This window comes from Chaetomium fimeti, assembly GCF_033439085.1.
Source record: "Chaetomium fimeti strain CBS 168.71 chromosome Unknown B0H64scaffold_6, whole genome shotgun sequence".
Taxonomy (NCBI): Eukaryota; Fungi; Ascomycota; class Sordariomycetes; order Sordariales; family Chaetomiaceae; genus Chaetomium; species Chaetomium fimeti.
In genome coordinates this window covers 1771848-1785696 of record NW_026944334.1, presented here as the reverse complement: position 1 = coordinate 1785696, position 13849 = coordinate 1771848, and the positions used below count along the sequence as shown (strand labels likewise).

Here is a 13849-nt window from a genome sequence, read left to right as displayed (position 1 = left end):
CAGTTGTCCGATCTTCGGACATTTATCACGAGCACCTAAGGCAAAAACACGGGCAACTCTTTTAGGTTTACCCCCTAGTATCGTTTGCGTTTCGTTGTACAGTATGAAGTTCGTTTCGATGAGAGAGATGCAGAGCTTCGTGTAGACGAGACTGTAAGTCCCCACTCTACTCGTAAAGTGCAAGTAGAAATGGCCTGATATTATAGGAGAAATGCTAGTAGAATAGCACTATGTGTTTACCGGAGTGCTTCTCGCTATACATAATAGCCTCTAAACGAAGACAAGTAGGTAACACGGAAGGAGAACGAAAGGTCGAAAAGACCAGACGAGAATAGTAATTAGAGAGCTAGTAGAACGCTGCTGGTCATGCTTACTCCAGGTAGCCAAATGTACCTGGCTCTGCTAGGGATAGACTAACAGAGAGAGCCTTCGTTGTACACAGCAATTGACGTTGCATGCATCCATCTCTATGGAGTTCCGTTGCCGTGGCCGTTACATTTTTCTTAGGTTTAGCATTGAGCAAGCACAAGTAATGAAGTTCTCTCTCTAGCGTTCGAGTCCTACCGGAAAACCATTTATATAACAGTAACGGTGCTTATATATATACACATATTTGAGAAAGCTGAGCGGAATAACAAAGTTTAACTTACTAAAAGTAAACTTTTGTTACCTCTTTTATATTATACTATAAGCTATATAACAGATGGTTTTATATAATAATATCTAACTAACTTAGCTAAATAATTTATAATATATATATAATATAATTATTTAACATTTATCGTTAAATAAACTTACGTTAAAGATCTAAAAATATATTATTATTCGTATATTTTACTTGTGCATGTGAAAAGAAGAATATATTCGAGATAATTAATGTATATTCGAACTGATCTCCTTCGGTGGTTGTTTACAATGTACAGTACGATAACAGCCCGTCCCTTCAAATAGTAAATTACTCTTCCTCTTTGAGAAGATAGTCATCTCCTAACTTCAAGTCAACCCCATCTCTATCGAGACTAATCCTTGTCTCCTCAGTCAATGCCTCAACACTGAAATCCAAGCCGTTGTTTGTTCTATGCCTAGCTTCAAGATTATCCACCTCCCTTGGTGGCCTAATCACATTCCCTTGGTCCCGGCGCCTACCCATAAAGCGCCACAAGGGTTTCGACGCCCCTCTTGCTGCATAGCCTCCCACTGTGCAAGGAGTGGTTGGTTCGGATCTTCATTAAGATGCATCTCCCGCCGGAATAGGCCTGTCTCGGCATATCGTGGGCCTTGTACAACACCGATTGTAGGGTTGAAATGTCGTTCGAGATATAGGTTGTCAAGGTAGCCCCGCCCTATTGTAGGCCCTGATTCCGACGCAATGAGGCGTCCCTCAGCATCAAGAGTTGGCGCTGGAGGGTCCGGGTGGGGGGTTATGGTTGGCGGGCGCAGGATGGTCCTGAAGCCCCTTGCGCCTGGCAATGGCACTTTTATCGATGTCATCGATTGTGCCTTCTCTTCGTCTATAGAGCACATGAAAACACGGCCACTAGCGTCCCCAACTACGAGGCGCGACTTGTCCGGACAAAACATGCCCGCTGTGATAGGTGCCGGGGCTTGCAGCAGGTTTCGAACGAGCGGTTTGTCTAAAGAGCGGACGTTCCAGACTTTTACCACACCATCTGAGGAACCGGTGTAGAATCGATCGGGGGTGGTGCCCCACGCGCAAAACTTTACCCCCACGTCTTCTCGTTCCCGATCACCTCGGCATTCGTCGATCGGCTGGCCGTGTCGAAGGACGTGGATGGGTTTGTCGCCTCGAGCTGTGTCCCACACGTACGTATTGCCATCCGTACAGCCGGCTGTGACATAACAGAAGGAGAAGCTGTTTGGCCTAAAGGGGAAGTGAGAATTAGCAGGGGGGAAAAAGGTAGTTGTTGGGGTGAGGTGGGGGATTTAGGGAGGAATTTACATGATTGTTAGCTCGTTGATGTCGATTGCTGTGCAATCGAGCGTCTTGATCGGGCTGTACGCCTTGACGCCAAATTCGTCTTTATCGGCCGGCCGGAAAATCCTGATCTGTGTACGCACACTAGGCTCCAGATCAAGGCCTTGCGGCGACGTGGCAGCGATGAAGGAGTCCTGGGTTGGATGCCACAGGACTTCAAACACGTTCTGGGTCGTAGCAGACGTGACTCGCCACCTCTCGCCGGTAATCCCATCCCAAAGACACAGTTCCCCCGAATCCCGGCGAAGCTCAGGGATATCGTTATCATCCCCCGTCCGGCTTCGGGGCGAGTAACCAACCAACAGAAGGTGTCTGACGTTGGGTGCGAGACCCCACTGCATGGTAGCAGGGTAATACGCCCACTTTTCGGTAGACACGATATTTCCTCTCTCGTCCGTAACGCGAGAGCATGAGTGAGGCCGAAAAGGGGACCTCGAGATGTCGGTGGCGTTAGAGTTGTAGATACGGATCGCGTCAGCCGCAACATCGGCTGCCGTAGCGACCATACCGGACTCATGTTTGGAAGCGGTAACGAAGTTCACGTTGCCGTCGTGCTTCCACTCACCCAAGAGACTCATCGACGATCCCGACTTCTCTACCTTCCAAATTTTGACCGTTCGGTCGAATGAGCAGGTGAATGCGCGGTCGTGGGCCTCGTCGTAGTCAGAGGATACCACAGATGAGTAAAGCCATGGATCTTGGCTCTGTCGCATAGCTTCGGTCGAGTTCTCCCCTTTCTCGACAACCGGCCGGACGATGCGATGCTCTGGGTAGGCGCGGAGCGCTACATTAGGGCAAGACCCGAGTACCAGGTTCCCGGGCTTGTTGTATTGCTGATTGTGGGCGTCCGAGTGCTCCGTGGTGCCGCACAAAAACCCGTCGTTGGACACCCAAGTGATGGTGAATATGTCCCCCGCACAGCCCGTCCATTCCGCTTTCTTTTCTAACTCGTCCTCCCGGCATGTTCGAAACTCATTGTGAAAGTTCCGTAGACACCTTGTTGCCCCTAATCGCTGCCCTGATATTTCTCTTGCCAGGAGGAGGGAAGGTACCCGGCTTGAGCGGACAAGCTCGCCTCGCTGGTCGCGGTCGTCTCTCCCGATAGTGAGTATAACCGGCTCAGAGCTTGACTTCCGATAGTATAAGTCCTGAACTAGATTCCTGACGTCCTCCCTTGTCCGCCCGGGAAGCCGGCCCTCCCGTTCGAATGTATCCAGGACCCGTGGGACAAACTGGGGATTTTTGCGGAGAACCTTCCAGAGGTCCTTTTTTGGGTCCTTGGTTTCTTTCGTCTGCGATAGTTTGAGGGTGCGCCGGCTGAGGCTTCGGAGGTGCTTGATCTCCTCGGTCGAAAAATCGACGTGAAACGTGACGGGGTCGACAAGACTAGTCGGGTCAAGCTCAACGGCGCCTTGAGCCCCCTGGACCATCAACGTTCTCTGTGACGCTGTAAGATAGGGCCGTCGCCGTCCAGAGGCCCACCTTGCCCCTAGGTTAGATGCGTCTTGACCCGTAACACAATCCTTTCCTCGCCAGACGAGGGTATGGGCCTCGGTCCTCCAATCTTGCGGCGTGCTTTGATGTCGCCGCGAGATAATTGGTTGCGATGGCCGAGCTGGAGGAACGACAGATGGGAGAGGAACTGCTAAAGGTATGGAGGGAGCTGGTGCCGGGGTCGGAGCGGGGGCGGGTGCTCGGGTTGCGTTCGGCGACCACCGAATAGCGAGCAACGGAGGCGCGGCAGGCTTGGGCGAAGTGTACCCTGGTGTTTCCCTAGCCGAAGGCGGCGTACGAGATTCGAAAGGCTCTATAGCTGCAGGCGTCGTCCCAATAGACACCGGCCGTTGCCGAAGAATCTCGGGATCGTCATCTAGAGCAATCACCTCAGGCGGAGTTCCCAAAGCACTTGATGACGCGGCTACGCTGGCCGGCAACAACACCTCGCCAGCCCCGTTTGGCTTGGTATAGCCATTTTGTGGTGTATTGCTCGGGAGGGCAGGAACAGGAATCGGCGAAAACGAAAACCTTGGCGTCGGTGAGGGTACTGAGATGGGACGGACCGGGTTTGGCTGATAGACACGGAATTGAGGATCGGGGATTGGGACCGGTGTCTCGACCCGTTGAGGTGCTGGCGATGGGGATGGAGATGGTGCCGTCGATAGGTTGGGAGGAACCAGTTGGTGACCCTAAGCAAGCAGAGCGGGTTAGCATCTCGATCACTCGCTATGGTTTCGAATCGAGAAGCTAGGGAAGGACTGTTTTTACAAGGCGACGGGCAAGCGATTGAACATGCAAGGCGGCAAGATCCGCCAACTTGGCCTCGAACTTCAGGCTTATGGTTCCATCACCACGGCTGTTGTATTCCCGGGAGAATTCTTGCCCGGTCAAGAGGGCGACAACCTGACGAGAACATGTGTGTAAGGGTTTTGGAAAGCGGCAGGACAGAATGTATAACGATGGGATGGGAGAGGAGCACTTACTTGCTTCCCAATTGCCAAAGTGTTCACCCTCTCCTTGGGGAGGGTTGCGATCTGCGCATCGATGTGTGGGAAAACCTGCCTTTGTAGACAATCTACAAGTTTTTGGTGGGAGGTTGGCGGACCCAGGCGTATCCGCTTCGCTGGTGGGAGTTCTGAGGAGTTGTCGGCGTTCGGTAAAGCCTCCGAGGCACCGGTCCCGAGATTGAGGCCCGAGCTAAACGGACTGGTTAACAACGGTCGTCCAGTTACTGGTGATACAGCCGCAATCTGCTGGATCTGGAGGCGGGTAGGCGGAGATGTGGTTGTGGTGGCCGTCGGGCTCATGTCGGAGGTTGTGGGGACATTATGATTCTCGTAGGATATCGCCTGATAATCCTCAGAAATCCAAAGAGACGCGTTATACATTGATTCACGCGTCGATTATTTTACGTACCGAGATTCCATTTGAGGTGTATGTTTTATTTGAAGGTCGGTGGCAAGTTAAATTAGCATCTTGGTTAAGCGAAAAGCCAAGAAACAGCTCATGGAGATACTTACTAAGCAATCAAATAGTTAATTTATAAGATATTATTATTAGTATTTTATTTGTATTTAGTATTAATTATGAATTGAAATTAATAAATGGCTTTTAAGTTACTATATTTAATAACGAGTTTATTTTATATTGAATATTTATAATATTTTATGTTATATTATTTTAGTAGTTTAATATGCCTCTGCAATAGCTCGCGTTTTCTTTCATTTCTAAATAAGATCTGTTTTTACCTTTCTTTTTAAAGATACTTCCTTACATTTAATATCGTTAAGTTCTGTCCTCTTTGTAACACTGAAGGTGCTGGGAGCGTTGCGCTCGTGCTGTGTCCGAACAGAATGCTCTTGTATTCAGTATCGGGAAAGGCTAGGTTATCATATTGAAATGCCATCAGCAGTAAGCGTTTCACCTGAGCACCACTAAGGTTCATTCCATCTCATGCTACAATAGTTTAGACAAGTCACCTCCTCGTCATTCTCGTTTTTAGCTTTTGCCGCCGTGTTATTACGTGCATAGTAACCTAATCTGTCTCGAGCCCATGGGCAGGCTCTGCCTACTGTGACGAACCTGTCTCTGGACCCGTCCTGTTAGGGTTCAGTATCGGTCGAAGGTATTCTCTCAAGGGTGCTTAGGTTCGGTGCAGCCAAAGGGTGCACAACAAAGACTTGTCTCAACAGTAGGCTCTCGAGCTTGTAGCGAACTGTAGTTGTGATTGCTAACTGGAGAACTCCCAGAGCTCTCCAGAACGAGTGACTATATACTATCTAATCCTGTTGCTCATTATGCTCACGAGTCTTGGCTCTGAGCACATTGAGCACCTGGTGCTCATGGTGCTCACGAGTCTTGGCTCTGAGCACATTGAGCACCATGGCTCTCGCTTCTTACTGGCTGAGTGCCTCGTCGGGTGATTGGTCCGGGGTTACTGCCATCATACCCCGCCGGCCGGCTGCATGCGGCCATATCCGTGACACGATGCCCCTCCCCTGAGGTCGACGCCCCGACGACTTGTTCCCTTTGCCAACTTCCTTGAAGTAGAGCCAACAGCCCTAAAATTTCTTGGTAAGTGCATCGCTTCTTCCTTCCGTCATCGACAATCATGCCCCCTAACCGTGTGCGCAAGAATCGTTTTCAGAAGTCCAGCACCGATCGCCGTCGTACTCGGGCCGACATTCTCAGTGCTGTGGCCCTTAAGATGGTGCGCTGCACCCGTTGCAAAGAAAAGCAAATTCCTGATTGTCGTGTCCCTCCCGGGGACGATACCTGCGTCTCTTGTTCTCGTGTTGGGAATGCGTCGTGCGATTCCTTTGGTTACGACGATTCTGCGGTCCGTATTTTGGTTGAGCGGAAACGCCGTCTGGACGCCGAAGAGGCGGAGGCCAACGAAGCGATTCGTTCTGCGAATCAGGCGCTCGTGGCTGCCTTAGCGACGGCGGAGCGCCTCCGCGCCCAGCGCCTTGCCCTGGACAAAAAGGCCCTGGCGATGTTTGAGCAGGAGGGGGAAGTTCTGGCAGAGCAGGAACGTCAAGAGGCCGCTGTCGCGCAACCGACCTCGTCGGGTTCTGCTGGTGCCTTTCCTTTCGATCCCTCCTGGGCCCAGGGGTGCGTCCCTGTCCCGCCTCCCCTTATTCCTGGGTCCCTGCTGATCGTGCTAGTTTTTCTTCGGACGACCCCTTCCTCGCCGGGGTCGATCTGTCCGTGGGGTTTCCTTTGGTCGGTCCGGGTTCCTCTGGTGGAACTCCTGAAGTTTCTCGGGGCAGTTGAGATTCGTAGCTGGTTGCCATGAATTGTCTTCTGGGCCAAAGTCTAGCCATTTGACCAAGTATTCCAACTGTCCTTTCGTGATGCGTGAGTCTAGGACTTCCTCAACGTCCCATTCCTCCTCTTCATCTTCTGCCTCGACGTCCCTGCCGAGTCGTACGTTCTTGGGCGCTGGTTCCAGAAGTGAGATGTGGAAAACGTTGGTCCGTAGTCGCATTGTCGAGGGTAACGCGAGTGCGTAATTGTTCTCCGAAATCTTTTTGTCGATCTTGAACGGTCCGATCTTGCGGAAGTCGAGCTTCCTGCTTGGTCGTTTTGTGCGAAGGTTTCGAGAGACGAGGTAAACTTTATCCCCCTCCTCCAGGCGAGGTCCCTCGAGCCTGGTTCTGTCGTAGAACTTCTTCATCCTTGTTCGTACGAATTCGAGTTCTTCCTTGAGCATCGCGTGCAGCGAGCTCATTTTGTCGGCTTTGACTGCTGCTCTGGGCACCAAGACTTCGGGCCCTTGTCGCAAATCTGCTTCGTAGCCGTAATTCGCGAAGAATGGCGTAACCTTTGTGGTTTCCGTGACGGTGGTGTTGTAGGCGAGTTGTGCCGTTGGCAGCAGCTCGACCCAATCGTCCTGCTGGAAGTTGACATACAACCGTAGGTATTGTTCGACAACCTGGTTGAGTCGTTCCGTCTGTCCGTCCGTTTGTGGGTGGTAAGCGGTCGAAAGCTTACTCTTCGTACCCAGCTTCGTCATCAAAGCTTGCCAAAACTTTGATGCGAACTTGGTGTCTCTGTCCGTGATCCATTCCTCCGGCCAGCCGTGGACCGAGGTGATGTTGCGGTAGATCACGTCTGCGAGTTGTTCTGCTGACCATGTCTCCTTGTAAGGGAGGAAGTAACTCCACTTGGTGAGTCTGTCCACCATCGTGAGGATGCTGTCGTATTCTACTCCCGTTACTGAGTCCTTGGAGACTGGCAGTTTGGTGATGAAGTCCATCGTCACCGAACTCCATGGTCGTTCTGCGACTGGCAATGGTTGCAACAGCCCATATGGCTTGTGTCGTCCTGGTTTGCTTCGTCCGCAGCGGTCGCATTCTGCTAGGACTGCTTCTGTCGCCTGTTTGATTCCTGGGAAGTCGTAGTTCTGCTTGACTTTTGCAATTGTTTTGCTGATTCCCATGTGTCCTCCGAGTCTCGACTCGTGGATCTTTCGAATGAGCTCCTTTTGGTCACCAAGCCTGACGTAGGCCTTGTCGTGGTACCAGAGTCTCGTTTCATCAAGTCGCAATCCCGCGATCTTGGATTCTGGCTCTTCTTGCCATGCATCGCGTTCGTCGTCCGCGATGATTCCTTGGAAGTCTCGTTCCAATCTTTGTTCTCTGAAGGCAGCGCAACATTCTACAAACGGTTGCAGAGGCCTGGCTTCGGGATCTTCCGACTGTTGCTGAAGTGCTGCGATCTCGTAGTCTTCAGTCGGTTGGGAAGCGTGCCGTAGCGATCCGTCTGTCTGTTGATGTAGCAATGGTGGTGAGGCTTCAGACGTGTTGTCGTGATGATCCGCTCTCCTACTCAAGGCGTCCGCTCGTGCGTTCTCTGAGCCTTTCTTGTAGTGGATCGTGAAATTAAATTCGGACAGAAATTCTGCCCACCGAGTTTGTCGTCCGTTCAGCACCTTGGTGGTGGTGAAGTACCGTAAGTTCTTGTGGTCCGTGTACACCTGGACTTCGTGTGTCGTGCCGCTGAGGTATGGTCTCCATTCCTGAAATGCTTCGATGATTGCGAGAAGCTCCTTGTCGTGGATCGGGTAGTTGAGCCTTGGTCCTTCGAGTTTCTTTGAGAAGAACGCAACTGGATGAAGCTTGCCGTCCTTGTCCCTCTGACCAAGTTGTCCTCCGATCGCGAAGTCCGAAGCATCAGCCTCGACTTCGAAAGGCGTGCTTGGATCAGGCAGCATGAGCACCGGGTCGGCGATGATCGCATCGCGGATCCGCTGGAAAGCCTGCTCGTGCTCCCGCTTCCACTGGAATGTGGCATCCTTTTTGGTAAGTTCGTGCAGAGGTCTCGCGAAGTCGCCGAAATTCTTGATGAACATTCTGACGAAGTTGGCGAATCCGATAAATCCTCTGACCTCCGTGGCGTTCGTCGGTGTCGGCCACGTCTTAACAGCTTCCAGTTTCTCGGGTTCGATCTTGACCCATCCCGGGGAGATTTCGTAACCCAGAAACACTGTTTTCTTGACATGAAACTCGCTCTTGTCCTTGTTGACTGACAATTTGTGCTCGTGCAGTGCGTCCAGCACCTGCCGCACGTGTCTCTTGTGTTCTTCGAGTGTTTTGGAGTAGATGAGAATGTCATCCAAGTAACAGACTGCAAATTTATCGAGGCAATGTCGAATTGCGTGGTCGATAGCGGCTTGAAATGTCGCTGGTGCGTTGGTCAACCCGAACGGCATGACGCGGTACTCGTAGTGCCCGTAGGGTGTCCGAAAAGCCGTCTTCCATTCGTCTCCTTCCTTGATGCGGATGTGGGCGTACGCTGTCGGAAGGTCGAGGCGCGTGAAGTATTGTGCCCCTGACAGCTGATCCCGGAGCCTCGAGATCAGTGGCAGTGGGTAGCGGTTCTTCACCGTCTCGTTGTTCAACTGTCGGTAGTCCACACACATCCTGAGCTTCCCATCCTTCTTTGGAACGAAGAGGACTGGGTAGCCTGCTGGAGATGTCGATGGTCTGATGTGTCCTATCTCGAGATTCTTTTCGAGATAACTCCTCAACTCTGCATCTTGCTTCTCGTTGGTGTGGTACACCTTGAAAAACTTCAACTGGGCTCCTTCCTTGAGTTTGATCTCGTGATCCCAAGGTCCGTGGTCTGGTAGCCCTGCAAGATGTTTTGCCGTGAACGCCGGGTGCCCCTTGTAGTCGTCTGGGATCTGCCCCGTCTTTGCGCTCTTCGCCGTACCTTCGTAGTACGCGAACTTGTTGTTCCCAGGCTCGATGCTTGCTGCTTCGAGTTCCCTGACTTCCTCTGCTGCCAGCTCGATGCTTGCCGCTTCGAGCTGATTGACCCATTGTTCGTGTTTGAGCATTCCGTGCTCGTCGACTGAGACGACGGCGATGGTTCGTTCCTCCCGTGTCTGCTTCTTTCGTCGTGTGCCGCTTCTTCCGGACTCCAGAGTGCGTGGTTCTGCACTGGCTGCTTCCTGCGGTGGGCCCGTAGAGGGGGTTCGTTCTGACCCGCTGCTCTCCCGTGGCTCCTGTTCTGCGCGTTCTCCCATCGAGTTGGTCGGATGCTCCCGCTGTTCCCGCGGTCGCAGATGGCCATCTCCCTTCCAACTGATGTCTGGGTCGTAATCCTCATGCCATGGGCGTCCGAGAATCATGTCTTTCTCTGGTCCCATGTTCACGATGTCAAATACCACTTGGGTGGTTTTTCCCTCCACCTCGATGTCGAGTGGTTCTGTTTCTCGTCGTACCCATTGCGTGTCGAATGGTCCTTTGACGACGTGTGGTTGCTTCTTGATCCTCCATGGGATTCTGAGTTGATTCACAAATGCGGGCGAGATGAGATCCATCTGCGCTCCTCCATCCACTAACGCGAGGGCTTCGATCTTCCCCCATCGCGCTGTGATCCAGAGCCTGTTGTCTGGCTTGGTGCTTCGTACAGCAGCTACTTCGTGTTCGTCTGCTGGGAGGTCGTTGTAAGGCTTCTGCTTGCGCCAGTTCTTCCTGTACTGCGCAGCCTGTCTTCGTTGTTGTGGAGTTAAAGATTTCCGGGCCCCTCGGAGGGCCCTGAGCCGTTTCCCAAGCTCTCGTGGTGTTTCAAGGCGTCCCTGTCCGCACCTTGGCTTGCGGCGTCAATCGTCTGGTGTTCTTGGAGCCATTGGGCCGCCCATGCCTCAACTGGGCGCCTCTCGTTCCTTCGGGACGCTCTCGTCCTCTGGTGTGGCTTCCTCTGGGATTGCTGTTCCATGTATCCCCAGATTTTCTCGTCGGCGTGTGGTAGGCAGTCTGCGCTTCGGCATTCGTTGACTCCTACGCCCGCCATACAGCGTCGGGGCCAGGCTGCCTTGGGTTTAACCCTCAGCCTGCCCTCGTGAGTGCGTTGGGTGTCCCACAACATGCCTGCGGGAGCGTCGCCGCTGTCGTATACCCATCTGATGGGTAGGGGTTGCATTCCTTTTTCTTCCCTCGTGGGCCAGAAACTGTTGCGAAATTTGTCCTGGAAATGGTACCGACATTCGTGCGCGATACACTGAAACCAGGGCAGGTAGATGTGGTTCTCTTTTCGTGGGTCCACCCGCTCGTGGTCTTCTGATAACAACTGGAATCCCTCCGTGTTGTTCTCGCCCCGGAAACCCCACCACTCGAGGTCGGAGGTTTGTCGCCCGGCGCGCACGATGTGCTGATGTCGAGTCCAGTATTCTTCCCAGCTCTGCTGTTTTCTTCCTTTCGCCGCATTTTGTTCCTGTGCGTAGTCGAAAAGTTGCTCGGGGTATCGCACTCCGTTCTCGCATTCTTCCGCCTCCTCGGTGGGTCCATCCCACGGTGTGTGATGCGGAAGTGCCTGGCGGATGTCGTCCTGCAAGGCCTGTGCTTCCCTTAATGTCTTTTCGACGTGATCCCCGGCCCTGTTGTTGGCCTCGGTGATCTCTTGGACTCGTTCCTTCGCGAATTCGAGCTCCGCGCAAAGTCGTCCATACTGGTCGTTCCTCTCCTGAAGCAGTTGCTCGAGCTCTTCTTTTTCTCTCGACAACTCCTCGATCCTTTGCCGTTGGCTTAGGACCCTCCGCTGTAGGAAGATGAGGTTCGGGCTGACTCCTCCTTCACCCTCGTGGGTTCGCCATTGCCCATCCTCTTGCTGAACCAGGGTGATGCCCCAGTCCTCAGCGACTTGTCGGATGTGCCGCGGGGGAGCCAGTTCTCCCTCGTCATCCGTTTCGATGAAAGCATGGTGGGCGGTGTCGTTTCCCTCCTGATGGACGCTGCTCATCAGGTCTCCTTGATCCGAGTCGGTGAGTTCATCGTCCTGCTCGATGACTCGGTCAATGTCGATTTCGAGGTCGTCCTGCGTGTAGCTGGCGGCTGCGACCTCCAGAAATCGGGTTCTTCTTCCGACCGTGTCTTGGTCGATGGTGGCGGCTTCCTTCCCTGGAACCGGTCTCCACTCTTTCTTGCTGCGGCAGTCACGTTTGAAGTGACCCTTCTTGCCGCAATTGTAGCAAGTGATGCCTGATTTGTCCTTGGCACCATCTCTCTTTCCTGCCCATTGTGCCTGGGCAGCGCTGACGTCCATGGGTCCTGAGTGCGTACCGTATGACGTGCTCTGGTGCTGGCGTTTCTTTTTGTCGTTGGGCTTGTGGTAGCCTGCGGATCGCTGAGTCTCGCTGCCCTTCTTCTGTTGTTTGCGGGCGAACTGTCGGTCGTCAATCTTGACAGCCATGGCGATGTACTCGTCGAGTGTGTCGGGTCGGCTCTCCTTGTAGAGCTCGTCCTTGACCTCCTCCTTCAGCCCTCCGTAGAACAGGTGCATCAGCCCCTCGTCGTCTATCTCTGCCTTCATGGAGTCTTGTCGGAAAATCGTGGCGTAGGCGGTGGCTGACCTAGTCTGCTTCAGCCGTCCTAGCCGTTCCTGGGCGTGCAACTTCTCGTCCTTGTCACCGAACACCTTCTGAATCTCGCTCTCGAACTCGGAGTAGTTCTCGAAGACCTTTTTGGTGAAGGGTTTGTGGATTGCTCCGCCGAGGAAATCACTCAGTGTTCCCGTGAACCACTTGAGGGCCTTGTCCTTGAGTCGGGTGGCGGCGTATCTGGTCTTGGATTCCTCAGTGGCGAACTGGTGCGAGTTGTGGTCGAGATAGTTCCGCATCTCCGTGATCCAACCTGGCAAGGCTTCCTGGTCGCCCCCGTACTTCTCGGGTTGCTCCAATTTGACCTTCGTCTTGGCCGGGTCCTTGGTGTGGACCTCGGTCGCCGCAAGTCGGGCTGCCAATGCCGCGTTGCTGGCCTTGGTCTTCGCAAGCTCTTCTTCAGTTTCATCGAGTCGTTCGGTGACTCTCTGAAGCGCGGCCGTGATCTGGCCCGGCGTCGGTTGAGTTGCCATGTCGTTTTACCTTCGAGCCTGAACTGTAACAGATCAAAGGGAGTTAGCAACGTGTGACGAACCTGTCTCTGGACCCGTCCTGTTAGGGTTCAGTATCGGTCGAAGGTATTCTCTCAAGGGTGCTTAGGTTCGGTGCAGCCAAAGGGTGCACAACAAAGACTTGTCTCAACAGTAGGCTCTCGAGCTTGTAGCGAACTGTAGTTGTGATTGCTAACTGGAGAACTCCCAGAGCTCTCCAGAACGAGTGACTATATACTATCTAATCCTGTTGCTCATTATGCTCACGAGTCTTGGCTCTGAGCACATTGAGCACCTGGTGCTCATGGTGCTCACGAGTCTTGGCTCTGAGCACATTGAGCACCATGGCTCTCGCTTCTTACTGGCTGAGTGCCTCGTCGGGTGATTGGTCCGGGGTTACTGCCATCATACCCCGCCGGCCGGCTGCATGCGGCCATATCCGTGACACCTACGGGCCTTTCTTTCCGCCTCAGCCCCTCCTTCTAGTCTGATACTATCGCAAGCGGGTTGCCTCGATGCCCGGCTGCGGAACTCAACGCCCCACCCGCTGGGGTCCACACTCCGAAACCCGCGTACTGTGCATGCTGTGTTGCGTGTTGCTATCACTGGCAATCTCAAGGGATCACAGAAATTTAACCAAATACAAATATTTCCTAATGCTAGGTACCTATATAAAGGTTCGACTGCAACACAAGGTACTAGTAAGCAGCTTACATCTTATACATCTCTATAATATACCACAGGTTCCATTTTAATCATGTGTATACGATGTATAGCATCGCTATAAAAACACTAACAAATAATACATAATCGCTTGTATAGACACCTCTCTACAGCATTCAGTTGTATACAAAACCCACTGGCTGCCAAAACCAGTGCAAACTACTACATCAGGAAAGCCAAAATACCTCCCGCTCAGAATAAGTACAACGCCATGCATCGACCCACCCATCCCTTACCCACAGGTAAAACACAGGA

At 52.8% G+C, this 13849-nt stretch overlaps 1 protein-coding gene across 1 annotated transcript; it reads right to left on the bottom strand.

Annotated features, from left to right (window-relative positions):
* Positions 1-863: 863 nt before the first annotated feature.
* On the bottom strand, positions 864-4936 carry B0H64DRAFT_404331 (uncharacterized protein). The gene is made up of 5 exons (XM_062804381.1): positions 4477-4936; positions 4262-4396; positions 1961-4182; positions 1173-1882; positions 864-1128 (listed from the first exon to the last, which is right to left on the bottom strand). Exons 1-5 carry the CDS (start codon positions 4879-4881, stop codon positions 956-958), a joined length of 3645 nt encoding a protein of 1214 aa, XP_062656908.1. The 5' UTR covers positions 4882-4936; the 3' UTR covers positions 864-955.
* Positions 4937-13849: the final 8913 nt, after the last annotated feature.